Source organism: Rhinoderma darwinii, chromosome 1, assembly GCF_050947455.1.
Source record: "Rhinoderma darwinii isolate aRhiDar2 chromosome 1, aRhiDar2.hap1, whole genome shotgun sequence".
Lineage (NCBI taxonomy): Eukaryota > Metazoa > Chordata > Amphibia > Anura > Rhinodermatidae > Rhinoderma > Rhinoderma darwinii.
In genome coordinates, this window is record NC_134687.1 from 272,022,079 (window position 1) to 272,049,769 (window position 27,691).

A 27,691-nucleotide genomic window follows, 5' to 3' on the forward strand; every position below is an offset into this window, starting at 1 on the left:
AATGTGTTACCAGAAAAACATGTTTTTTTTTAAAAAATTAAACATTTAGTGTGTGGGTGATTAAACATTGTTCAAATTATTTTTTTATTTTTTTTGCACGAGCCAGGAAATATTATAAATTATTTCTAATTTATAATACTACCCATTTTTGGTCACTAGATGGAGCTGTTCCCAAAATTGCAGCATTGCAACATTGGGTTAAAAGCCCTCGCTCTAGTGAGCTCTCAGCATCCCCCCCTCCTTTATCCTGGCTAGTGCTGGGATAAACAAGGGGTTTGAACGGTGTAACCTCCTACACTGTGTCGCCATTTTTTGAGCTAACCCACAGTGTAGTAGGTTTACATACAGTAGTAAACACACACAAACACGAACATACATTGAAATCTCTTACCTGCTCCTGCCGCCGCGGCTCCCTCCGGCCCGTCCGCTCCGTTTGCTGCCGCTGGTGCAAGTGCACAAATCCGGAAGCCGCGACCGGAAGTAGTAATATTACTGTCCGGCCGCGACTTCCGGTCCACAGGAAAATGGCGCCGGACGGCGCCAATTTCGAATAGGACTGTGTGGGAGCGGCGCATGCGCAGTTCCCACACAGACGCCGTACACTGCAGTCAATGGGACGGGAGCCGTTCGCAGTCCCTATGGGACTGTGGCTGCCGTATTCCATGTCTGTATGTGTCGTTAATCGACACACACAGAAATGGAACAAAAAATGGCAGCCCCCATAGGGAAGAAAAAGTGTAAAAATAAGAAAAAGTAAAACACAAACACACAAATGAATATAAACGTTTTTAATAAAGCACTAACATCTTTAACATATAAAAAAATAATTTGTGATGACACTGTTCCTTTAAAGACCAACTGGGCATGTTTTTACTTTTTAGCAACTGGGTGTTGTACAGAGAAGTGTATGAGGCTGACCAATCAGTGACTAATCAGTGTCCTACACTTCTCATTGTTCCAGCCCAGCATGATCCACAGCACAGTTCTGGAACAATGAGAAATGTATGAAGCTGATTGGTCAGCATCATACACTACTCTGTACAACGCCCAGTTGGTAAAAAGTAGAAACACGCCCAGTTGTCCATTGAGAAACTCATTAGCATAAATCTAAACTAGCTCATAACTTGCTAAAAAATGCTTGTTTTTCCAAATAAAAACCACGGTTATCTACATTACAGCGCCGATCAGATTATGTAGGCAATAGGGCACTAAAAAATTGCGTTTAGCCCTATGTGAAAAAGTAATTGCCTCCTTAGCTACTAAATGAAGCAATTAACCAAATTCAACTGACAATTGTTTCATTACACTAGAAACCACTCCCCCCCCCCCCCCCCCCCCCCCCCCCACCCGCATGAATCCTGGCAGACATGTTGAATCCTAGTAACACTTAAATAGAAGCTGTCTGGCGATGTGAAGCAGGCAGGTGGTGTCAAAATACAGAACACAATGCCGTGTTCTATAGAGATACAGATGCCAGTCCTTGAATTCTACTAGTCTGGAAAGGGTTACAAAGCCATTGCTAAGACTCTGGTACTCCAACGAACCACAATGAGAGCTATTCTCCTTTAGCCATTAACCTTTTCAAGAGTGGCCGGCCTACCAAGATTTTACCAAAAGCGTATCGACTACTCGTTCAGGTGGTCACAAATGTACCCTGACTAACATCTAAATTACCGCAGGCCTCGCTTTCCTCAGTTAAGGTCAATGTACACGATTCCACAATAAGGCCTTATTCACACGAACGTATAATACTTCCGTGCTACGCGCGTGATACGGACCTATGTTAATGAATGGGGCTGTTCAAATTGTCAGTGAGTTTCACGCAGCGTATGTGCGCTGCGTAAAACTCACGACATGTCCTATATTTGGCCGTGTTTCGCGCAGCATGCACCCAGTGAAGTCAATGGGTGTGTGCAAATCGCGCACGGAAGCACTTCGCTACAGTAGTAAAATAAATGAAAAACCGAAAAGCACCACGTGCTTTTCTGTTTGTAAACATAAAACCAGTGTGTCATAATGATGCCGGCTGCGTGAAAATCACACAGCCGCGCACCATATGCTGATGCCACACAGACTTTTTGCGCACGCTAAATGCAGCGTTTTTTGCGCGCGCAAAACTGACACGTGCGTGTGAATAAGGCCTAAGAAAGACACTGGTTAAAAATGGAAATCAAGGGAGAGTTGGAAGGCGCAAACCACTCATGACCAAAAAGAACACAAAGGCTTGTCTTGCATTTGCCAACAAACTGTAGACCCTCTAGACTTTTGGAATACAATTCTGAGCACTGATGAGTCAAAGGTGGAACATTCTGGGAGACCAATCTCGTCTGGCGTAAAGTAACACTGCATTCCACCATTAGAACATCGTACCAACAGTCAAACGTGGTGGTGGTAGTGTGGTGATCTGGGGCTGGTTTGCTTTTGCAAGATGTGGATGACGTGTCATAATCGATGCATGAATTCTGTGCTCTATAAGGAAATCTTGAAGGAGAATGTCCACCCAAGCACAGTTGGGTTATGCAGCAGAATATTGATCCAAAGTACTCAAGTCAACATCTGGCTCAAAAGAAATAAAATTTATGATATTGGAGTGACAGTCCAAGTCCTGGCCTGGATGCCACACCTGAGATGTTGTGGCAAGAGCTTAAACGGGCAGTTCATGTTTGATACCCTCTAATGTAGCCTAATTAAAAAAAATTGCGATGTGGGTCAAAATTCCGCCACAGCGATGTAAAGGCAAACGTTGGATTGCAGTTGTTACTACCAGGGTGGCACAACCAGTTATTAGGTTTAGGGAGCAATGGCTTTACCATAGGTGATATAGGTTTTGAAAGACTATTTTCAAAAAATGGAATGATCATTTCTACATTGTTCATTAAATGTTTTTTCACTGCACCGTATCTATGCTTTCATATTTTTCACTTGTTGGCTTATCTATTTTAATTAGCACTTTGCCAATATAAATGTTTTTTCAAATGTTATTTCCCTTTTTTAGGAAGTGGAAATCGCCAGTGTAGATGCTTTTCAAGGTAGAGAGAAAGACTTTATTATCCTTTCTTGTGTCCGTGCTAATGAGCACCAAGGAATTGGTTTCCTAAATGATCCCCGTCGTTTGAATGTGGCATTGACTAGAGCAAGGTAAATGTCCAGTGATCGATCAATATTAGAAAATTTGCCAATTTGAGATACTGTTTTCACGCTGCTGTCAAAGCCATCGCTTTATTTTTTTTTGTTTTTTTACTATTCCATCTAGTAATAAATTACGTGATGGCAATCCATTATTTTTCTATTGATCTGCAATTTAATATCTCCACGTTTGTAGGTATGGTGTAATAATTGTGGGCAACCCCAAGGCACTTTCCAAGCAACCTCTGTGGAACCACCTTCTAAATTACTACAAGGAACAAAAAGTCCTCGTTGAAGGACCACTCAACAACCTTCGAGAGAGTCTCATGCAGTTCAGCAAACCTCGAAAACTTGTAAACACCATTAATCCTGTAAGTATCTGTGATAGGGTTGCTAGGGATTGTCTAGTTTTCCCTCCTTTTCCCTTGTATAACGGTCTGCTGTATTACCTTTATTAATCTGTGTGCGAGGTGATTCATGACGGTAGCTCTGCTTGTTGCCTAGTTCACTGAAGAACGGCAGGCGGACTTAATTGAAAGGCAAAATAAGAAAGCGTTAATACTTAGTTATAAAATTAGGTTTGCAGTCTTTAATTGTATTCTGTCTAGCCTTAAATTAAATTGTGCTACCTGTCCAAACTTCAAGGTCTAGGTGCACAGTATAACTTTAACGCTACTAGGGATGCACGATGCATTGAAGCTTCGATACTGTTTCGATACTCTGCATCCCCAAATGGTTCGATACTGTTATTTCATGTATTTCGATACTAAGCCGCACAGCTAAGTATAGTAACACATGAATGTATGAGAGCGGGGCTGCGGCTGTGTAATAGTCACTGCCCCACTCCTGAGTCCTGACAACAAGTGCGCACCGTCAGGATGAGGTGATGCGGCCAGCGCTGCTCTAATGAGCGGCAGCACTGAAGACAGAACATGGCGGGCGCACGGCAAAACACCCCCATGTTCTGTCCTCCGTGCCTGCGCTCATTAGTGCAGCGCCGGCCGCATCTGCTCATGCTGACCGCGCACACACTTCCGGTCAGGAGCGGGGCAATGGCTGTATTACACAGCCGCAGCCCCGCTCTATAACGGCGGAGATCAGAGAAACCATCTCCGCCGCTATTCCCCTGAATGCTGCGATCGCAGCATTCAGGGGAAAATGAGAAGGGGGATGCCCCTTGGAACGCGTCACAGGGAATTCCTGTGACGGGATTGAGGGACATACCATATATGGGCAGACAGCCCAGGGTCCATTGAAGGACCCCAGGGTTGTCCTACCATATTTCCTGTTAGGGCATACTTAGGTATGTCCTAATAACTGCCTGTGTACTATCAGTATACAGGCTAATGTACTGGCATATAGATATATGCCAGTACATTAAAGTTAAAAAATAAAGTAAAAACAAAGTAATATTACATAAAAAATACACATACACCATTTTTACAATAAACATTAAAATAAGTCTCAATACATAAATTATACACATTCAGTATTGGCGCGGCCGTAATAACCTGCACAACAATTTTTTTGCATCATTTATGGTGTACGCTGTAAAAAAATAAACTGCTTTCTATCACTTATTAATGTGAGGCACGAGGTGTGATGAATTTAACCTCCATGTGCCTCACATTAATAGTAATTAACCCCATTTTTTTTTTTTACCCCCATGTTCTCTTGCATTACTGTCTTATATTACCTTCCCTCCTCAGCCCTTTTTCAGATTTTCACTTTTTGGTTTTTTTCCTCCCCACCTTCCAAAAGCTATAATTTTTTTTATTTTTCTATATTGCCATACGAGGGCTTGTCTTTTCTGGGACAAGTTCTAGTTTTTCACGGCACCATTTATTCTACCGCATAATGTACTGGAAAGCTGTGAAAATTTTGTGGGGTGAAATGGGCAAAAAACAGCAATTACACCATTTTTTTTTTTTGGGGGTTTTGTTTTTACTGCATCCATCAGGCTGTAAAAACGACAATCACCCTATTCTACAGGTTGATACTATTACGGCAATACCAAATTTATGTTATGTTTTACCACTTTTAAAGGGAAAGTGTCGCTAGAAAAATATATATTTTTTTGTTAAACTGTTAGTATATAAATGATTACACGTTGTTCTAATTTTTTTTTATTTTTCCACAAGTCAGGAAATATTATAAATTAGATTCTAATTTATAACATTTCCATGTGCTGGTCACTAGAGGAAGCAATTCCCAAAATTGCAGTATTGCAACGTGGTAAAGCAACAACATTGCTTTATGCTGCAAAATTGGAGAAGACACACTCGCTCTAGTGTCCTCAAACAATCCCCCCTCCTTTATCCTGGCTAGTGCCTGGAGAAAGGAGGGGGTTGAATGTTCAGACCTCCTACACTGTGTGCCGCCATTTTTTGAGCGAATGCACAGTGTAGGAGGATTAGATACAGTGGTAATCACACAGTATAACACGAACATACATACACACACATCACATACACAAACATAACTTACCTGCTCCTGCCGCTGCCTCCGCTCCTAGTCCTTGCTTCTGAACATATGGACGGAAGCCGCGACCGGAAGTAGTCCTCTTACTGTCCGGCCGCGGCTTCCAGTCCACATGAAAATGGTGCCGGATGTCGCTCTGCCGAAGACCTTCCTTTTGGACTGTGTGGGAGAGGCGCATGCGCCGTTCCCACACAGACGGCGTACGCTATAGTGAATGGAACGGCTCCCGTTCGCATTCTCTTTGGGGATATATGTGCCGGATTCCATCTCTGTATGTGTCGTTAATAGACACATACGAGATGATAAAGAATGGCAGCCCCCATAGAGCAGTAAAAGAGAGAAAAAAAAAGTACAACATAAAAACACAAATATAATGTATTTTAATGACATACTAAATACAATAACATATAAAAAAACAATTTGTGACACCTTCCCTTTAAAAAACCATTTGCTAAATTAAAAAAATCTTTTGTCGCCATATCTTTTTTTTATTTTTCTATCAATTTAGTCATGTGAGGGCTTAAATTTTGTGGGACGAGTTGTAGTTTTCACTGATACCATTTTGGGGAATTTTTGATCAGTTTTTATTTCTTTAATTTTTTTAACATTCATTTAGTGGAAAAATGTGAAAAGGGTTTTTTAATACTTTATTGTTTTTGTAACATAACAAAACTTTTTTTTTTTATTTTTTTAATCCCCCCCCCTAGGGGACTTGAAGCAGCGATCGTTGGATCGCTTGCATGATATACTGCAATACTAATGTGTTGCAGTATATTGTGATTCTGACAATCTTCTTTGACGCCTTGCTGGAGGCAGAGCTTCAAAGGACTACAAAGATGGCCGACCTATTGGTCTTTGTTAGGCCCCCAGGCTGCCATATCAAACGTTGTTACCGGCCGATCGGGGTGTATTTGAAGGGGCGTCCCCCTGATTCTAACACTCTAAATGCCGCGGTCGCGATTGATCGCAACATTTAAGGTGTTAACCGGGCGGAATCAAAGTGAACTTTGATTCCGCCCGTTGCAGGGAGGTGTCGGCTGTCTAAGGAGCGAGCTCAGCCCGTGATTTTGCGTTAAGGGGTCAAACTTTAGTATGGATGGTAGGAATGATTGTTACTCTAGGGGAGAGCTTGGCAAGGGCTGCGACCATGAGTGGTTTCTTTATGGTGGTGGGGGTAGGTAGCTGCTGGTCTCAGGTGGTGCGACTTGACCATACCGGTGCTGGGCTACTTAAGCACAGCCTCTCCCAAGCCAGTCACAGTACCAACGCCTGGTTCCCGTGGGTCGGTGCAGTGAAATGGCATCACTAAGCCAAAACCTGGACTATCAGGGGGACAAGTGTCGGGTACGTCCTGTTCTGTGTGAATATAGCACAGATTATGCCTCCAGCCACCTGACTGATACTGTTGCCCTCCTGCTGTATAGGAGACAGAGGATCCTCTGCTTCTCCCTTGCTGAAAAACTCCTGTCCCGTATTCTATTCTGGGGGCACTCATAGGTATGTCTGTGAATACACATGTCTGGACAAGGACACGCGTACCTTTACAGTAGCCACCCTCCGGGAACCTAGTAATATACTTGTCTGTTTAAAGTTACTTACTGATTTTGGCGCTGCCGAATGAGAATGGCTAATGTTTGAAGAGGAATGCATATATTAGGATCTAAACACATAGCTACATTGAGCGATTCAGTTTGATGGTTTTTTTGGGGGTTGTTTATGTATTTTCCCTCTATTATAATTGTTTTGATCATGTATTACAGGGGGCGCGTTTTATGACGACTGCAATGTATGATGCCCGTGAAGCAATAATCCCTGGATCTGTGTATGACAGGAGTAGTCAAGGTAAACCGGCATCCTGAGGCTTTGTTTGTTATTGTTGTGATCTCATTAATTTAAGGAAAATCTAATTTATAAATCCTAGACCTGCCTGGTGGATAAACTTTTCTCACGCTTCAACTTCAGATTTGTATAGAGGGATAAAATACAGGACCTTCTGTGAGATACTACACTGAGCTACCTTGTCATATCACTTTTTTTTTGTGACCGTACAGGTGTGGTTACATAGCACACACAACCTGCACAAAGACTTCTGTGAACATTCGAGAACTCTTATATAATTGCTAGATGTATCACACAGCATAGATGACTACCCTGTCTGTCTATGGTTGTGAAACTTTTTTTCTCAGTCTTGTTTGAAATCAATTAAAGTGATTTTCCCACTATGCACATTTATCGCTGGGGGCCCCACCACTAGAACTCCTATTGATCACTAGAACGGGGGACCCGTTCCTCGCACATGCGCGACCACTGCTCCATTCAAAATCCTACTCACTTCTCTGATAGACATGCCAATAGATGTGTGTCTCTCTACCATCAGCTTGTCAATATTTGCTTTATATGTTTTTTGAAACTAATAAAAATGTAAAGACTAAAAAACCTAAAATCCTCCTAGCTGCAATTATGCAGTCCGAAGGGGTTGGGATCACCGTTCTAGTGGTGGGTCCCCCAGTGATCATACGTTTATCACCATGGAGTATTTCTTAGCTGGACAGGATAGGAATTTTGACTCAAAACCCAGTGATGATTGAAGTAATTGTTCTATTTCAGTATAATTCTAACTTGTGCTTTTATTCTCTTCAAGCTCGACCCTCAAACATGTACTTTCAAACTCACGATCAGATTGGTATGATTAGCTCTGGACCCAGTCATGTAACTGCAATGAACATTCCAATACCTTTTAATTTGGTCATGCCTCCAATGCCTCCACCAAGCTATTTTGGACAGGCCAATGGACCAACTGCAGGTACTTACCATTACATAGAATTCTCTAAAGTGCTAAATCCGTAGGCTGACTGTCTCCTGCGGAATGGGAAGACTTACCTGTTTTATGGATGTTTGGATCTATACAGATGTCGATATGTAGGAAGTGTGGTGGGAAGGAGAGATTTGCAGTGCAGTTTGATAAGACAGGTGCCCTTTAAGGATATCTGTAAACTGTCCGCACTAGGGATGTCACGATACCAAAATTTGGACTTAGATACCGATACTTCGTTTAGTATTGCGATTTCGATACCAATTTCGATACTTTTGCCAACAGTAATAAAAAAAAACTTCCGTTTTCTGATGAGGCGCGACGTGTGATGAATTTTGAACGCGCCTCACATTAATAGTAATTAATCCCATCATGTTTCTCAGTCAAAATGGGTTAATGTGCGAGGTACATGATGGGGTTAATTACTATTAATGTGAGGCACGTGGAGGTGAAATTCATCGCACCTCGCGCCTCACATTAATAAGTGATCGAAAGCAGTGTTTATTTTATTTTTTTTACAGCGCACACATCATAAATGATGCAAAAAAATTCTTGTGCGCGCCATTACTGAATGTGTGAATATTTTATGTATTGAGACTTATTTTAATGTTTATTGTAAAAAAGGTGTATGTATTTTTTTAAATTGATACTTTGTTTTTACTTTATTTTTAAACTTTAATGTACTGGCATATATCAGATATGTGCCAGTACATTAGCCTGTGTATGGATAGCACACAGGCAGTTGTTAGGACATACCTGGGTATGTCCTAACAACATGAAATATGGTAAGACAGCCCTGGGGTCCGTCAATAGACCCTGGGCTGTCTGCCCATATATGGTATGGCCCTCGATCGCGTCACAGGAATTCCCTGTGACGCGATCCAGGGGCATCCCCCCTGCTCATTTTCTCCTGAATGCTGCAGTCAGCTGTGATCGCAGCATTCAGAGGAATAACGGCGGAGATGAGCGGTTTCTCTGATCTCCGCCGTTATAGTGCGGGGCTGCGGCTGTGTAATACAGACATGGCCCCGCTCCTGACAGGAAGTGCGCGCGCGGTCAGCATGAGGAGGTGCGGCCGGCGCTGCACTAATGAGCGGCGGTGCAGGCACTGGGGACAGAACATGGGGGTGTTTTGTAGAGCGCCCGCCATGTTCTGTCTCCAGTGCCGCCGCTCATTAGTGCAGCGCTGGCCGCATCGCATCATCCTGACCCCGCAAACTTATCATGACTCAGGAGTGGGGCTGTGGCTGCGAAGTATCGAAATACAGGAAATAGCGGTATCGAACCGTTTAGGGATGCACAGTATCGAAACAGTATCGAAGTTTCGATGCACCGTGCATCCCTAGTCCGCACTGGCTAAAAGGATTTGCAGCTTTACAAACATTAATCACTGTACAGTTAAGTTATGCATCTTGTTTATATACTTTGGGCCTGATTTAACAAGGCTGTTTAATAGAAAACTGGCCTTGTTGCCATTGGCAACCAATCATAACGTAACTTTTTTTTTTTTAATGCTCTACAAAAACGAAAGTGGCACTGGTTGCTAAGGGTAAAAGTGTTTTTTTTTTTTCTTTTAGACATTTTTGTTAAATGAGGTCCTGTGTCTCAATTACTACCATCAATATCTCTTCTTCCTTTCAGTTAGTGGGAACATACTAATGTCACCTGAAAAATGTTAAACCATTGTATCCAGTCTAGGAAATCTTTTGTGAGATGCTTATGTTATGCTTATGATGTTCCTTGAAAGTGTTGTTATTCATCTTGCAGCTCATTCATACATTGACCGGATTTCTCAAGGTCGTGGATTGGCTAAAGGGAAGGCAACACGTGGTGGACGCCAGAAACAGAGGGGCATTGGGCTTCAAGGCATGAGTCAGGGAAATATGCCAAATAGTCAAGCCAGTCAAGATGTTGTGTCCCAGCCATTCTCTCAAGGACCTCTAACCCAGGGTTACATATCCATGAGCCAGCCATCGCAGATGAGCCAGCCAGGACTTTCTCAACCAGAATTATCACAGGTATGTATGTTTTTTACGATATGTAGTCGACATTTACCCTCTGCTTTGCTCTAGTGTTATTTTTTTGTTTTTTAAATTTTTATTGGTATTTTAGAGTCCAATAAAACAAAAATATGCATACAGAGTAATTATAACACTAATGCCAACATGGCGTTACAAGGTGCATAGCAGAGAATGTATCATAGTTCAAGCAGTACCATATAGAAAAACAATAATAACTAGGAACATTTCTCCATGGCTGATTTCATTATAAGCGAGACAAAATACATAGAAGCACCTATGTTGGGCAACTAAATTACTTATTAAGTCACACATCTTAATAGGGACCAAGGCTAGCAAGAGAGTATGGGGAGAAGAGGTACCAATGGTATACAAACTCATATTTTACATAGTAGGAATTAAGTAATGTAGGTTTACAGAGAGAAGTTGACAACTAGTAGCACAAGTATGATAAGGTGTATTTATAGTTCATCAACAAGGAAGGGAGACCCCAGATGTCACAAAATCAGACCATAAAGACCATCTCGCCGAGAATTTAGCAACTGAATTTAAGTCTAACCGCCATCATCTTTTCCATCGTATGATTGAGTTTTATTAAGTTCAACGTTTCTACTATTGTGAGAGGGACAGGAGACTTCCAAGACTTGGCCATCATCGTTCTAGCCGCTAAAATATGACCCACTACATGACTAATCAATGAGGGCAAATCAGATAAACCAATAAAGCATAGTGCTAGTGCAGGGGATGGAGTCAGTTATGTAGATGTTCTGGATCTAATAAGAGTGTATGTTGTTTTCCAAAAGTTAAAAACAAATGGACAGTTCCACCACACATGCATATAGTCACCCGGTAGACCACATTCCCGCCAACACATCGGGGAGTAGGATGGATTAATTTTAGAGATTTGTGAAGGCGTTCTGTACCATCTAAGTAAAATTGTATGTGCGGTTTACCAGTGTGTAGCTCCCTTGGAAATGTAATGTAATTTAATTTTTTTTTTAACCGATCCCACATACTCATAACATGCTGTGCTACCACTATTAAAATAATTCAGCTAACTGGGCTTCAATATAAATGTGGGTAGTAGGAGCAGGTGTATGCTCATCCTAGCAAGTGGTTGCGTTCATCTTTGCCTGTTTCATAGAAATTGACTGCCCTACAAGCTCCCCTGCATGCCCTCTTTCTGCTCATTCTGTAACTACTCTTTATGTACATTGTGTTTTAACCCCTTAATGACCGCCTATACGTGTTTTTACGGCGGCCATTAAGGGTAGTTATGCCTTGGCGCCGCCTTTTCACGGTGGCGCTTTGGCAGAAGATAGCGCCCCTGGGAGGCGCTTCAACTCCGTGTACTCGGCTATGGAGATAGCTGAGGCCTCGGAGCACAGACCGAGGACCTTTTTGTCCGGTCACGTGATTGCCGTTATTCAACAAATAACGGCGATAGCTGTAAACTCAGCGGCGGTTCGTTATCTCTCCTCTCACAGAATATATTCTGTGAGAGAAGAGAGAAATGGTCTAAATAAGGGCCAGCACCCCCCGATCAACCCCCCCCCCCCCCCCCTTACCTGATCCGGATCTTCAAGATGGCGCGTGACTAACTGTCCCGCCACAATGACAGAACACATGTAGGTAGTGTAATGTATTATAGCAGCGAACAGAGCTGCAAGTCTAAATGTCCCCTAGTGGGACAAGTAAATAAAGTAAAAGAAAATAAAAATGTTTTAGAAAAGTGTAAAAATAAAAGTTGTTACATAAACAAAAAATGCTTTTTTTCCTTTTTTATTATAGGAAAAAAAATGAACACATTAAAAAAAAAAAGTACACATTTGGTATCACCGCGTTCGTAATAACCCAAACTATAATATTTTCCCGCACGATGAACACCACAAAAAAAGAAGTAAAAGAACAATGCTAGAATCACTATTTTTTGGTCATCACCCGTCCCAAAATATACAATAAAAAGTGATCAAGAAGTCACATGCACGCCAAAGTAGTACCAAATAAAAACTACAACCCGTCCCGCAAAAAACAAGCCCTTACACAGCTTTTTTTACTTAAAAAAAAGAAGTGATTTATTTTATAAATAAGTTATTTTATTGCACAAATGCTGCAAAACATTAAAAAAAAAACTATATACATATGGTATCGCCGCAATCGTTTCGACCTGGAGAATAAAGTAAAACGGTCATTTATAGCCCATGGTGAAAACCGTAAAAAAAGAATAATAATAAAATCCATTGTCAGAATTGATGGTTTTTGGTCACCCGGCTTGCCAAAAAATTTAATAAAAAGTGATCGAAAAAATCGCATGTACCCCCAAAATGGTACCAATGAAAACTACAGATTGTCCCGCAACAAATAAGCCCTCACACAGCTCCGGTGAAGAAAAAAATAAAAAAACTTCTGTCTCTCAGAATATGGCGATGCTAAATGTGCAGTGTATTCCAAAAGCGGATAACATTGTGCGCCATATCAGTGCGATGCTGGCCACATACCTGCGGATTATTATTTATTTACCCCATTATTATGCCCTGATGTTCTCCGCACAGATTACATATTCCCCCACATTATAAACTGAAACGCCAGTATTACCCCAAACAGAACTACTACCAAGCAAAATCTATGCTCCAAAAGCCAAATGCCGCTTTCTCCCTTCTGAGCCCTACAGAGTGCCCAAACAGCAGTTTACGGCCACAGATATGGCATCGCCATACCCACGAGAACCCGGTTAATATTTTGAGGTATTTGTATTCAGTGGCACAAACGAGGCATAACATATAGTGCACTAAATGGCATATCGGCGGAAAATTACAATTTTCACTCCACCCCATCCATTGTGTATTAACCCCTTCGCGCACAACGACTTAATAGCGTGGGGGAGATGTATGGAGCATGCTCACGCGCTGAGCCCGCGCCATGAGCTGCGGGTGTCAGCTGTGTATTACAGCTGACACCCGGGACTAACGGACAGGAACAGCGATCACGCTGTTTCAGGAGCATGTAAAAATTACAATATACTGCAATACATTAGTATTGCTGTGTATTGTATCAGTGATCTAATGATCGCTGGTTCAAGTCCCCTAGGGAGACTAATAAAATGTGTAAAAACAAAAGTAAATTTATTAGTGAAAAAAATTAAATATTTAAAGTCCAAAAAAAAACCTTTTCACACTTTAGAGAAAAAGTAATGTAAAAAAAATACACAATTGGTATCGCAGTGGCTGTAAAAGTCCAAATTATTACAATATACCATTACTTAACTCGCACGGTGAACGCCGTGAAAAATAAAGACTTTAAATCGGCAAAATCGCTGTTTTTTGGTCACCTTGTGTCTACCAAAAAATTTAATAAAGTGCTCAAAATGTTGTATGTGCCAAAAAAAAATGGTACCAATGAAAACTACAGCTCGTCCCGCAAAAAATAAGCCCTCACCCTGCTCTATTGACAGAAAAATAAAAAAGTTATGGCTCTTGGAAAGCGGGGAGGGAAAAAAAAAGCAAAAATTGATCAGTCTGGAAAGGGTTAATTATTTTCTACTGAAAAACATATATGACCACATGTGGGGTATTGCCGTACTCGGGAGAAATTGCTTTACAAATGTTGGGTGGCTTTTTCCTCCTTTTATCCTTTTTGTGAAATTTGAAAAAATGCAACATTTTATTGGAAATAATGTCGATATTCATTTTCACGGCCTAATTCTAATAAATTCTTCAAAAGGCCGGTGGGGTCTAAATGCTCACTATACCCCTAGATAGATTCCTTAAGTAGTGTAGTTTCCCAAATAGGGTCACTTTTGTGTGGCTTCCACTGTTTTGGTCTCTCAGGGGCTTTGCAAATTCTACATGGCACCCCCTAGAAAAATTCCTTGAGGGGTGTAGTTTCCAAAATGGGGTCACTTTTGGGGGGTTTCCACTGTTTTGGTCCCTCCAGTGCATTGAAAATGTGACACGGCACTGAAAACTATTCCATCCAAAATCAGAATGGTGCTCCTTCTCTTCTGAGCCCTGCTGTGGGTCCAAACAGCAGTGTATTACCACATATGGGGTATTACTATAATCGGGAGAAATTGCTTTACATGTGTTGGGGTGTTTTTTCTCCTTTTATTCTTTGTAAAAATCTTAAAAAAATTGTTTTTTCAGAAAAAAAGTAGATTTTTATCTTCACATACTAATTCAAATAAATTTAGCAAAAAAACTGTGCGGTCAAAATGCTAACTACACCCCGAGAAACTCCTTGAGGGGTGTAGTTTGCAAAATGGGGTCACTGTGGAGGGGGGGGGGTTCCACTGTTTTGGCACCATAAGACCTCCTCAAACCTGACATGGTGCCTAAAATATATTCTAAAAAAAGGAGGCCCTAAAATCCACTAGGTGCTCTTTTGCTTCTGAGGCCTGTGTTTATTAGTACACTAGGGCCACATGTGGGATATTTCTAAAAACTACAGAATCTGGGCAATAAATATTGATTTGTGGGGCGTGGCTAGCGGGCAAGATGGCCGGACGCATCTGAGCTGCCCTCCAGGGGACCGCTGCACATCCTGCTGTAATCCTGAGCTGACAGCATGCTCTGGTGATCTGGAGTGACCGGAACCGGACCACTATACCTCTGACTATCCCCGGGCCGACTTTGAAGAGTCTACCCGCTCACAGCACCGAACACTCGCCGAGTGCAGTACGGACCGCGTGCAGCTGCGGCCTAGTGGTCTCCACTGAGCGCTAACTCCAACAGGGGAATCCTGCAACGCACAGCTCGTATCTGCCCGCATACACCAGCAGGCGCCTTGAACAGGAACATCTCAGCAGGAGCTGTCGCTGGAACAGGTACCGGACATTCGCCCTTCAGGGAATTGATTATTAATTGTGTGGCATAGCACATTGCAGCAGGACTTTGGGAACGGAAGTGGGGCGCAGAGGGGTGAGAGACACGCCCTGGATCCTGAATAGTGCTGTAGTCTCGTCCAGCATTAACCCACTTCGACCCCGTGATCCTCAGTGTTAGTACCGGGAGGAATATACAGGAAATTAAGACCTAACGCCATTATCATCTGGGCCTTCCTATGCTAACAGGGATTATATAATAAGCCTACCTTGCCTGTCTCCTCCTCAGCTACACAGATTCCCTGCACTCTGGAGCTTCATTCTTTACCCTGCTACTCTACAAGATTGCCTTGATAATTCATTATAGTGACTTGCTAGTTGCTTACTTCTCAAATAAAAGACATGCACAGATCTAAACTTCAACCCACCATGGATAGGCTGAAAGAATATGCTCATACAGACAACGAAGACACTATCTCCACTCCTCGTGCTACACGTTCCACACAGGGTAAAACGCAAGATGGCGACTCCCACTCACGGGATAGCACTGAACCTGAGACGGATCCCGAACCTACTTTGCGCCAAGTATCTGCTTAATTGCTGGCGGCCATAAACACCTGTAAGACCTCATTAACAGGTAAAATCGATGAAATAAAGATCGACGTCACCTTATTGCGACAAGATATGCAAATCCTGCGGGGTCGCATTGGAGAAATGGAAGACAGAGTCTCCCGGACGGAGGATAATCGTCCATTGATAGCTACACTCTCCTCCACCACTCGCAAATTGGAAGCTAATCAATCCAAAATGGACGATCTAGAAAATAGAATGCGTCGCAATAACCTGCGCATTATTGGTCTTCCTGAGAAAACAGACTCCGGAATCCTTTGTTGAAACGTGGCTTAAAACTACTTTGGGAGACACTTCCTTCTCATCATGCTTTATTGTTGAAAGAGCACACAGAGTCCCAGCCAAACCACCTCCTCCAGGTGCAAGTCCTCGACCATTTTTGGCTAGACTGCTGAATTATAGGGACCAGGATACGGCTCTCCGCCTTGCTCGTCTGAAGGGACCGTTAAAGCACAACTCAGTCGTCTCCATATTTCCTGATTTTTCTGCTGAGTTGCAGAAGCAGCGTGCCACCTTTATTGAAGCAAAGAGGAAATTTCGAGATCGTGGCATTCCCTACTGGATGTCTTATCCAGCTCGTCTCCGAATTGCGGCTGACGGAAAGGTAGTTTTCCTGCATACTCCGAGAGAAGCGACTGGCTCCAGATGCATCCACCTCAGCCTTGATTAGGACGCTGGGTGATGTACTGCATGTATGAGGGTATTGCGGGATGTATACATTTTTCCCCCTTTTTTACTATCCATTCTGTATTGAATCCTCCTCCTTGCTAGGGGAGAAAGAATATAAGGGAAATATTTCCACATATATTGCTGAGAGTCACCTATTTCAAATTACTGTGACACATTAATACCTTTATGTACAACACACCTCATACGAGCTATAGAACACTTAGGCCGACACATTACTTTTATATTTAAGGTCTCGCGGTTACTCTCACCGAGTATGCTCTGTCACACGTCTGACAATATCATGGTCAGACATTCCCCATTTATCTTAAACTCAGCCCTGATGTTACACCTTCTTAGGGTTATTTTGTTTTTGTTCTTCAGTCATACCCTGATATGGTATTATGTTCTAATGTTATTAGCCTATGTCGCAAGTCAATTCAATGTCTCTAATGGTCATTTTCATTCCCTTTATATATACACTTACTGTTTATATTGCTTTTCATGGCTCAAACCTTAAAATGTATATCATGGAATGTACGTGGTTTGGGTACCCCCCATAAGCGTGCATCAGTGTTCTCTCATTTGAGGCGATCCAGTCCCTATATCATTGGTTTACAAGAGACCCACCTTAATAATCAGATAATTTACGGAAACCCTGGATTCAATGGTCCTGCCATTCATACCATACCTCTTACTCCAGGGGGGTATCTATTCTTATACATAGATCTATACGATGGAACCCCATTCAGACCCGTAGAGACCCTGAGGGAAGATTTGTTTTTGTATATGCGGAGATAGATACCAAACCTTATGTGCTTATATGTCTTTACAATCCACCACAGGCTAATTTATATGTAATTCAGGCAGCCATTACCTTTGCACATCAATTCCCGACCTCCTTTATAATATGTATGGGTGATTTCAACCAGGTTATGCACTCATCTCTAGATAGATTTGGAGCTTCCTCATTCCTGCCCACCTCTAATCCCACTCCTTTTATGTCGGCTGATGGATAGTGTGGGGTGGATCGACCTCTGGAGAACTCACCACCAGGGAGAGGTGGAATACACTTGTCACTCGACAGGACGACACACACTATCTAGGATAGATTATTGTTTTGGATCCCCTAATGTATCTATTTATGTCTCTCTGGTCACACATGATTGTAGGGGTATATCTGATCATAGCCCAATATTGCTCCATTTAACATTTCCAGGCAGGTGTGAACTGACCAACTGGAAGTTCCATCCCTTCTGGTTAAAATTAATTGGCTCGTCTGATCGCATACCAGATCAGATTTATCAATTTTTACAAATCAATGACTTGTCACTAACACATACATTACACTGGGACTCGTTCAAGGCATACCTCAAAGGTTGTTTGAGATCGTCCATTTCGTATGTTAAGAAAACCTCGGCTCGGGTGGAGAGGGAGTTGGAGGAACAGGTCTTGGCAGCTGAGACACAATATGTTGCGGACCCCGCTGATGCTCACAAAACGGCCTGGTTAAGACTGACTCAACTATACAAGAGACAGCTTCATCTTTAATCAAAACGCAAACTATTTTTTACCAGACAATATTATTTCGAAATGGGGAACCAATCTAGTCAATTACTGGCCCATCTTGTCAAACAAGCTAATGGTACCAACTCCGTGTTGGGAATTCGGGACTCTGATGGATCAGTCATTACGGAAGCTGGGCGTATCACATCTCGATTTAAAGAATACTATACTGAGTTATACAGTTCCTCCACTTATTTGTAAAATAAAGTAAAAAATTTTTCCTGTTCCCTGGCATCACACCCCGCAATTTGCCGCCCTAGGCACTGGACCTCCAGTGCCTAGACTCTGTCACCTGAACAGCAATCTATGTTAGATGCCCCCTTTACACTCGAAGTGCAAGAGGCCATCCGTGATATGGCTCTCAACAAGTCCCCTGGCCCGGATGGCCTCCCTATTGAAATCTACAACAGATACATGGATAACATAGCCCCATTTTTCCTAGAAACCCTTAGCCAGGCGTCCCAACTACAGGCTCTCCCCCCTACGTTCTATGATGCTACTATTCTAGTTCTTCTAAAACCTGGGAAAGAACCTCTTGATTGTGGTTCATATCGACCTATATCGTTAGTCAATGTAGACTATAAAATACTGACAAAATTATTAGCTAAACGACTGAATGGTGTTATCCTTTCCATCATACACGCAGATCAAACTGGATTTATGCCAGGGAAATCTACTAGTATCAATATTAGGAAGGTGCAGGCCATTACACAATTAGGTAGGGCACATGACATGCAATGGGCGATTGCCTCTTTGGACACCATGAAGGCTTTCGACTCGGTAGAATGGCCATTTTTGTGGGCCTGTCTGGAACACTTTGGCTTCGGTCCTCAATTTAGTCAATGGATCGAGTTAATATATAAATCCCCTCAGGCTAACGTGGTGGTTAATAACGTCCCTTCTCTCCCTTTCTCTCTTTTTAGAGGTACCCGACAGGGGTGTCCCTTATCACCCGCCCTGTTTGCCATTGCCATAGAAGCACTGGCGATTAGGCTTCGAACCTCCCCGGACCTTACTGGTATAAGCTGGAAGGGTAGAACTTCTGTGGTAGGCCTATACGCAGACGACGTGGTCCTTTTTTTAGATAACCCAAACTCCTCATTTCATGTGGCAGCAAGGCTACTTGACAAATTTTCACAGTATTCAGGACTGAAAGTTAACTGGCAGAAGTCGGCCATTTTATATACAGCTAGACATCCAGCTCCGGATCCGTCAATGTCGCAATACGGCCTTGAAACCGTATCTAGATTTAAATATTTAGGCATGACTATAGTACAGGATCATAGCCAGACTTGAGATACGTCATTAACCCCATTGTAAAATAAGGTTGGAGAAAAATTTAAGACATGGTCTAAACTACTGTTATCTGTGGCTGGTCGTATTAATTTGATCAAGATGGTGGTTCAGCCTCAATGTAACTATATTTTGCAACATGTGCCTGTTGTAGTCCCCATATTGTTCCTTAAATCCCTTAACACCTTAATAATGCAATTTATATGGGGCTCCTCTAGGTCTAAACTCAATTTAGCCACACTACAACGACCAAAAATTGAAGGGGGAATGGCCTTGACGGATTTCTACTTATACTATCTGGCGAGTTAACTTTGCAATATCCGGGATTGGGTAGGAGATACACCTCTGTCTGACACAGATTATTACTTGGCCTCCCTGGTTACAGGACGTAGCCTGATCAGTTTTCTGGAATACCCTAAGTTTACTCCCCGTACTGACCTACTTCCTATCCATGTCCTGGCACTAGCGGTTTGGCGCGCGTCCAAGTAATTACTTGCATACACTGATACGGTTCCAGAGATACCTCTGTGGCATAATCCTACATTACCACATATTCAATTATTGAATGATACACAGAGGTGGCAAGATATGGGCATTACCCGTTTGGGGGATATGTACGATGATGGTTTGATCCTTACATTCCTACAGGTTAAAGAAACACCTCAAACTCCAGACTTGCAATGGTTTAAATATCTGCAATTACGACATGCTATACAGACTCAATTCCCACCTCATTCCTCACTCATATCAGCATACCCTCTTATTGGCATACTGAAGTCTCAGGGTCCTAAGGGTCTTATTTCGGCTCTGTATACCCATCTGATTTTAGCTAAAATCAATTTTGCTCCTCTTCCGGTTCTGACCAAATGGAAGTCGCAGATACCAGACCTTTCTTCGGAAGATCTGACTAACATCCTACACTCACAGTTAACAGTATCCCCGGCTATAAATAACACGCTTATTCAGTTATACATTATACACCAAGCTTATCTCACCCCGGTGAGATTACACCGTATGGGCAGACTACCCACTTCAGCATGCCATAGATGTGGTCAACTAGAAGCAGATTTTTGGCACCTCATGTGGGAATGTTCATTCATATTGATATTTTGGACAAAGGTTTATGACGTTATTTCTCCATTATTGCCTAGCCCTCTATTGTTCTCCCCGAAAATAGCTTTACTGGGACTCATAGATGAAGAACACTGGACACATCACACTGGTATTTTTATAAAGGAATCTTTATTTCTGGCTAGGAAGGCAATAGCTATACACTGGATGGCAGATACAGTTCCATCAATAACCTCATGGAAATCGCTATTCGATACTGTTGTTACTTATGAACAACTGGTATATTCCCACAGAGGTTGTCCAGACAAATTTCAGGGAGTGTGGGGTCAGTGGTTGGATACCATGGTAATTCCTGCTGTTGGCCCTCATATCGTGGTGAGGTAATTCAGCTTCCATGCTCCCGAGCAAGATATGAGATATTGATAATGTCCATGATTTTATAATGCGACATAGGCGACTTTTTTTTTGTTCTATTTGTTTACTTGTTTCCTTTTAATACATACGAACTAATTTAATAACACTCCTGCATTTCCTTATATGATCGGCAATTGGGTGCTCTGTCATCATTCTACATGTGACTGTATGTCAATGTTAATATCTTACACTGTATATGCATTGTCATTGGTGATACTGTCATGCATTATCCAATTGCTGTGTTACTTTGTATGTGATATTTTGAATAAACTAATTAAAAAAAAAAATATTGATTTGCATTTCTCGGGTAAAACCTTCTGCGGTACAGAAAAAAATGTATTACAAATGAATTTTGGCACAAAAAAAATTACATTTGTAAATTTCCCCTCTATTTTGCTTTATTTCCTGTGAAACGCCTAAAGGGTTAAAACACTTTCTGAATTCTGTTTTGAATACTTTGAGGGGTGCAGTTTTCAAAATGGGGTGATTTATGGGGAATTTCTAATATATAAGGCCCTCAAAGCCAGTTCAGAACTGAACTGGTCCCTGAAAAAACAGATTGTTGAAATTTCCTTGAAAATATGAGAAATTGCTGCGAAAGTTCTGAGCCTTGCAACGTCCTAGTAAAATAAATGTTCAAGAAACGAAGTAGATATATGGGAAATTTAAACTAGAAACTATTTTGTGTGGTATTACTATCTGTTTTACAAGCCGACACATTTAAATTTAGATGTTTATTTTTGCAAATTTTCTCCAAATCTTGGTGTTTTTTACAAATAAATATTGAATTTATCGACCATTTTTTCACGAACGTAAAGTACAGTATGTCACGAGAAAACAATCTCAGAATCGCTTGGATAGGTAAAAGCATTCCCAAGCTATTACCACATAAAGTGACACATGTCAGATTTGAATAATCTGCTTCGTCATTAAGGCAAAAACCGGCTCAGTCTTGAAGGGGTTAAGCATTTGATGGTGAGAAAAGCTACAGAACGAGCAGCAAGGAACTTGGTCTGTATCTCCGCCTCATGTGCTAACACATTGCAATACACATTTAAATTTGTGGAGAACCCCTTTAGGCCCAGTTCACAAAGCGTTTTTTGTCGCTGATTTCACTGTGATGTAGAGGTGTGGTTTTTTTTGGTTTTTTTGCTTTTTATTTATTTATTTTTTATTTATTTTTTCTGGGTGGTTGTCCGTTTGATGGGACAAAAAAGCAGCATGTCCTACCTTGTATCAGTTTCCACCTCTGAACCTACATTGAAATCAATGCATGGTAGAAAAAAATGTGACCGCCCCTGGACAAACTAAGCACTGTCTTGGGTGCGTGGGGGGGGGGGGGGGGTGCATAGACCTTTTTTTTTTTTTTTTATCTACAACTTCTATAACCCAAAAAAAAAAAAAATTACTGCTGGCTTAAATCTGAATTCATTTCAGTGAAGTGTTTGCTTTCTTATTTCAGGATAGCTACCTTGGTGATGAATTTAAGTCACAGATTGATGTTGCGTTATCGCAGGATTCTACGTACCAGGGGGAGCGTGCCTATCAACTTGGAGGTGTGACTGGGCTGTCACAGTACTAGTGTGTAAGTGATTTTTACTATTCCTATTGCTTCAAAAAAATGTTGTTCGCTGACTCCACTTTTCACCTAACCCCTTCCAGACATCCGCCGTATATATATACATCAGAATTGCTGTTTTTTGGTCATTTCATCTCCCACAGAAAATGAAATAAGTCTCATGTACCCCAAAATGGTACAAATATAAACTACAGCTCGCCCCGCAAAACATAAGCCCTCTTACCACTAAATTGACAGAAAAATAAGTAATGGCTCTCAGAATATGGCGACAACACAAATTTAATTTTTAACATTCAGTTTTTCCCTTGTTAAAGTAATAAAACACGAAAACAATATAAATTTGGTATTGCTGTAATTGTATTGACCCGCGGAATAAAGTTAACATGCCGTTCTTACCATACGGTGAACGCCGTAAAAACAAAACCACCTAAAAGATTGAGTAATCTGTGGGGGGGGGGGGGGTTTCCTATTCCACCCCACATTTATTATTTTTTTCCACAAAAAATGGTGCTTTGATAATCTACGACTCGTCCCGCAAAAAACAAGCCCTCATACGGAAATATTGATGGAAAAATAAAGTTATGGCTTTTGGAAGGTGGGGAGGAAAAAACAAAAGTGGAAATCTGAAAAATGGCTGCGGAGGGAAGGGGTTAATCAGTTTTCACACTATGCTTTGATGTATTACTAATATTTCAATTTCCTACACGGACCACTGAAGAATAATTTGTTCTTGTATTTGTGTTTTTAATGTTTTTTGTTTTTTTTTCCCCTCAGGTTGAAGACGAGCTAAGCCTACGTGGAACTTAGTTCATCCACATTTTATTCTGAGTAATAAAAAAATAAACGGATACCTGTTTTCCACTGCTAAAACTGAAGCACCACTGTGAGAGCAACAGGAGAGAGAGGAACGTGAGAGGGATAAAATATAAAAATCGAGAGAGCGAAAGCGAGTGAGACCACTGCAAGCACACAGAGGCGAGGAGAACGATAGGAGACGTGGCTATACATCAGAGAAGCCGCACGCACCTTAGCAGGATAGGTAGTAAATGGGAGTAACCATTGCCATCAAGTTGTTGCTGTAAGAATTTCAACAGCCCGCTAGACCTCTCTAGCCCGCACCGTAACTTGGGCGAGGGCTGGTGGAACAGCTTTTGTTTTCCAGCTGGTTATATACTCCTTTGGCACGATTTTATCAAAGCTGGAGGAAAACAGTTCCTTATCTCAGAGTTGTTTTGTTTTTTTGTTTTTTTTTAATACAGATTCTGCTGAGTTTGTTTTAAACCATATAGACAGCATATTCTAGTTTCTTCAACAAGAACCACAGTATTAAGAAATGAGGTCAACTTTGAGATGCAGGTTTGATTTTCAAACTGGCTTTGATTAAGAAACCGATGGTCTCCACCATGGCCCTCTACCTAAAAAAAAGGTTCTGTACTAGTTGGTTTTAAAGCATTCTAGAGAAACAAAGTGCTGGATGTATTTTCTTTTATTCTGCTGGTTGCAGTGGACCCGAGTACTGCAAGACCTTGTGGTTGATGCTGTGGCAAGTTAGAAACGCCGCCACAAACAGGGACTTTCAGATGCAGCAAATGACGTAATGACTAGCCTCTCTTTCCTAAAGCAGTGTAGCAGAGCAATGGAGTATACAAGCTCCCTAAAGGAGAGGGGTTTTTTCAGTGTTTTCTGTATGCTTTGATTGGCTACTGTCTGGACTCTACTCCACAAAACAAATCATCTTTGTTTAGGCAAATTGTATGCTTGAAAAAGGGATGGATCTTTTTTTGCCCTTCGGCACCCAGCTGTCAGGGAGAGACCAGCTAGCCTGCGATTATGAATGTCCCCTCCCAGATATGGATCTAGTGGTGGAAACTGGGGATTATATAGGTTTGAAAGTCAAGTTTTATCAATAGATTTTGAAACTGGTTGAAAAGCAAACCGGAATGCAAGCAGTGTGGAAGGTGGCCTACAGTCACTATGTATGACTGGAAGAGTATTCGATTATTTTTTTTCAGAGACAAAAATGGACTTGGCCTTAGACCAATGTAAGGGAATATCGGTAACTCAATTTTGTCCATTCAGCTCGAGTATCCACTACCCACAGAGATCTATTTAACATGAGTTAATTTTCTAGTTGGCTCTCTAGAGTTTGATTTATTCTGATTTTTGTCCATTGTGGATTAATGGAGTTGGGTATTTGCTTCATAATACTGGTGGTGTTTTCGTAATAACATTACTACAGTAAAAAAAAAAATGATAAAATACAACTCCAAATGAATAGCTCCCCCTTAGTATTTTAAATGTAAGCCACCTGCACCATTGTACCAACTTTAGTTAGGCAGATGTGAAAAAACAAACCACAAAGTTAAGTTTATGGTCTGCTTAAAGAATTCGCTGTTAATGGGTTTGCATATATGCAGTATGCCATTGATTTACTAGTAGCAATACCGCGTAGGTGTAGCTGCAGTCTTGTTTTATGCACACTTGGCGATTCCTACACAACTTTGGCCACCTTCCTTCCTGCAAGAAAAAGAGTTTTATTTATCAATGTTGCCGAAGGGCTCTTTTCCTTTTTTAATTTTAATATTTTTTTTTTCTCCCTTACCCTGCACTGCTTTCTTAGTAGATAAATATGTATTTAGAGTTTCCTCCAACAACACCAATATATTGTGCAAAGCTAAATGAGTATCTTGATCTTCTCATTTCTGCTTCGCAGACTAAAAAGCATCTGCTGGCTTTATTTGTTTTTCCTGTAGTAGTTGAGTTTTAAATATCCAGGAATGCTTGTGCTAGCACAGTGTATTTTTGTTTTTTCTCTCCCATTTGATTTGTTTTAATCATATTTGTCATTAATAAAATGATTAATAAACAGCCCTTGCACTCATTATTGAAGATTTCTTTTATGCTTTATAGAACTGTGTAAAATATCACTATATGCAGGGGGTCTAACCACACAGTCCATTTTGTTCTGTTAAAATGGCTTGTAACCCTACCGTGTGTATAGCTGGGTGTGCAGGTTTCCACATGCTGAGTTGAACACTGTTTATGCCAGTTGCACACGACCGATGTGGCACTCGTGCTGTTTCTAACTACATCCGAGTGGCACCCGGTAGTCTTAACGGACCCATTCACTTTAGCGGGTGAATCGGGTTCGTGAAAACTGACCCGATTCTCCAACCCGTGGAAAGATCGCTTTCCACGAATCACTGACTGAACTCGGGCGGCGCACACTGTCGGGTGCATGAGGCGTTAGGCTATTATAAGTACTGGATTCTGGACCCCTTGTAAGCATAACTATCTTGCCCTTGGATATCTCCTCAACATCTTCGTTTGCCCTACATCACATTTTATTTTTTTTACATAGTCCAAAGTTACATTGTTGATATGGTTGAAAAAAGACACAGGTCCATCAAGTTCTACCGTGTTGATCCAGAGGAAGGCAAAATCCCCATGAGGTTGATGCCAATTGACTCAGGGGAAAAACTCCACCCCGAATCCAAATATGGCAATTGGAATAAATCCCTGGATCTAGTACTTAGAACATGTAATATTATATTTTTCAAGAAAGGCATCTACTGCGCCTGGTCAATTAGGACCCAAATCAAAATCACAATTAATTGAACATGTAAGCTCGATTATGATTAGGCCACACCCCTTTTTGCATATCACACCCCCTATTTGCATTCTAAGCTATTGAATTAATATTTATCCCCTGAGCCTGCTGTATACTAGTGTATAATTTACCCCGTGACACTGTCCCCACACAGTAAATTGCCCCCATAGTGCTCCCCACACATCTTAATGTCCCATAGCTGCCCCCACACAGTTTAATGCCCCCCATAACTTCCCACAGTATGATGCCCCTATAGCTGCATCTACATAGTATAATGCCCCCATAACTGACTTCCACTCAGTATAATTCCCCTATAGCTGCCCTCACACTGTTTAATGCCCCCAATAGTGCCTGATAAAAATAATATACATACTCTCCTGATGTTGCAATGACTAGTGGAGGAGAACCCTCTGGTCTGTGCAGCTCGGCGCAGACAGGTGCGATAACATCACTGCCTCACGTCCAGCGATACATATTGAATGGTAGAGCAGGGACCTTACGGTCCTCTGCTCTACCATTGTATTCAACTGTATCTGCGTCCTGAAGATGCAGATAGTTTAAATCGGGAGAAACTAATTGATTAAAACTGAAATCCGCAAGATGACGTCTATTTTTTTTAATTGCACTGAATTTCGATTTATTTTTCGATTTCAATTGCCTAGCCCTAATTTGAGCCCTTCATAAACTTGTTCAAAGAATCAACCATCACAACATTCTGTGGCAGAGCGTTCTATAGTCTCACTGCTCTCATAGTAAAGAATCCACATCTGTGATGGTGAAAACCTTTTTTTTTTTTTTTTTCTTCTAGACGTGGAGGATGCCCCCTTATCCTTGTTACAGGCTTAGGTGTAAAAAGATCATTAGAAAGATCTCTGTACTGTCCAATTATATATTTGCACACTGTAATTAGATAGCCCCCTAAGCGATCGTTTTTCTAAACGGAATAGCGCACCGTTTTAAAACCTTTCTTGGTACTGCAATCCGCCCATTCCCTTAATTTACCTTGGTTGCCCTTCTTTGCACCCATTCTAGTTCAGCCATGTCCTTCTACACAGGTGCCCAAAATTGTATAGAGGCAAAACCACGTTCTTGTCATGAGTCATGGGATGCATCAAGAGGCATAGATGCTATTTGCCTGGTTGCTAAAGGTAAATGTACTGTCCATCAATATCCCCCAAATCTTTTTCAGTAGTAGTTTTACCCAGTTTTACCATTTAATGCATAATTGTAAAATTTGTTTCCTGGGCCCAAGTGCGTAACCTTACATTTATCCACATTAGACTTAATTTGCCATTTCTCTGCCCAAACCTCCAGCTTCCCTAAATCCCTCTGTAGTATTACATTATCCTCCTCTGTATTGATTACTTTACAGAGCTTAGTATCATCTGCAAATAGTGAAATTATTCTCTGTAAGCTCTCTACAATGTAATTTATAAACATATTAAAATTATTGACCTTTTTAATAGAAGCAGAGATGTATACATGAGAAAAATAAATAAAGCCATAACACCGAAGAGTTTTACCTTCGTTACTACTGGTTCTTTTCAATGTTCTTTAAGTCAGACGTCCAATCCTGAAGAGCAACAGAGAACAATCGTCCATCTTG

At 41.4% G+C, this 27,691-nt stretch overlaps 1 protein-coding gene across 1 annotated transcript in view; it reads left to right on the top strand.

The window, feature by feature from the left end:
- Positions 1 to 25,354, top strand: part of UPF1 (UPF1 RNA helicase and ATPase) — a 123,893-nt gene extending 98,539 nt beyond the window's left edge. Inside the window, exons 18-24 of the mRNA XM_075864032.1 lie at positions 2,996 to 3,138; positions 3,323 to 3,497; positions 7,368 to 7,449; positions 8,249 to 8,410; positions 10,187 to 10,437; positions 22,359 to 22,481; positions 23,250 to 25,354. Of these exons, the coding sequence (XP_075720147.1) occupies positions 2,996 to 3,138; positions 3,323 to 3,497; positions 7,368 to 7,449; positions 8,249 to 8,410; positions 10,187 to 10,437; positions 22,359 to 22,478 (933 nt within the window). The 3' untranslated portion in view covers positions 22,479 to 22,481; positions 23,250 to 25,354. The remainder of the gene's footprint in view (positions 1 to 2,995; positions 3,139 to 3,322; positions 3,498 to 7,367; positions 7,450 to 8,248; positions 8,411 to 10,186; positions 10,438 to 22,358; positions 22,482 to 23,249) is intronic.
- Positions 25,355 to 27,691: the final 2,337 nt, after the last annotated feature.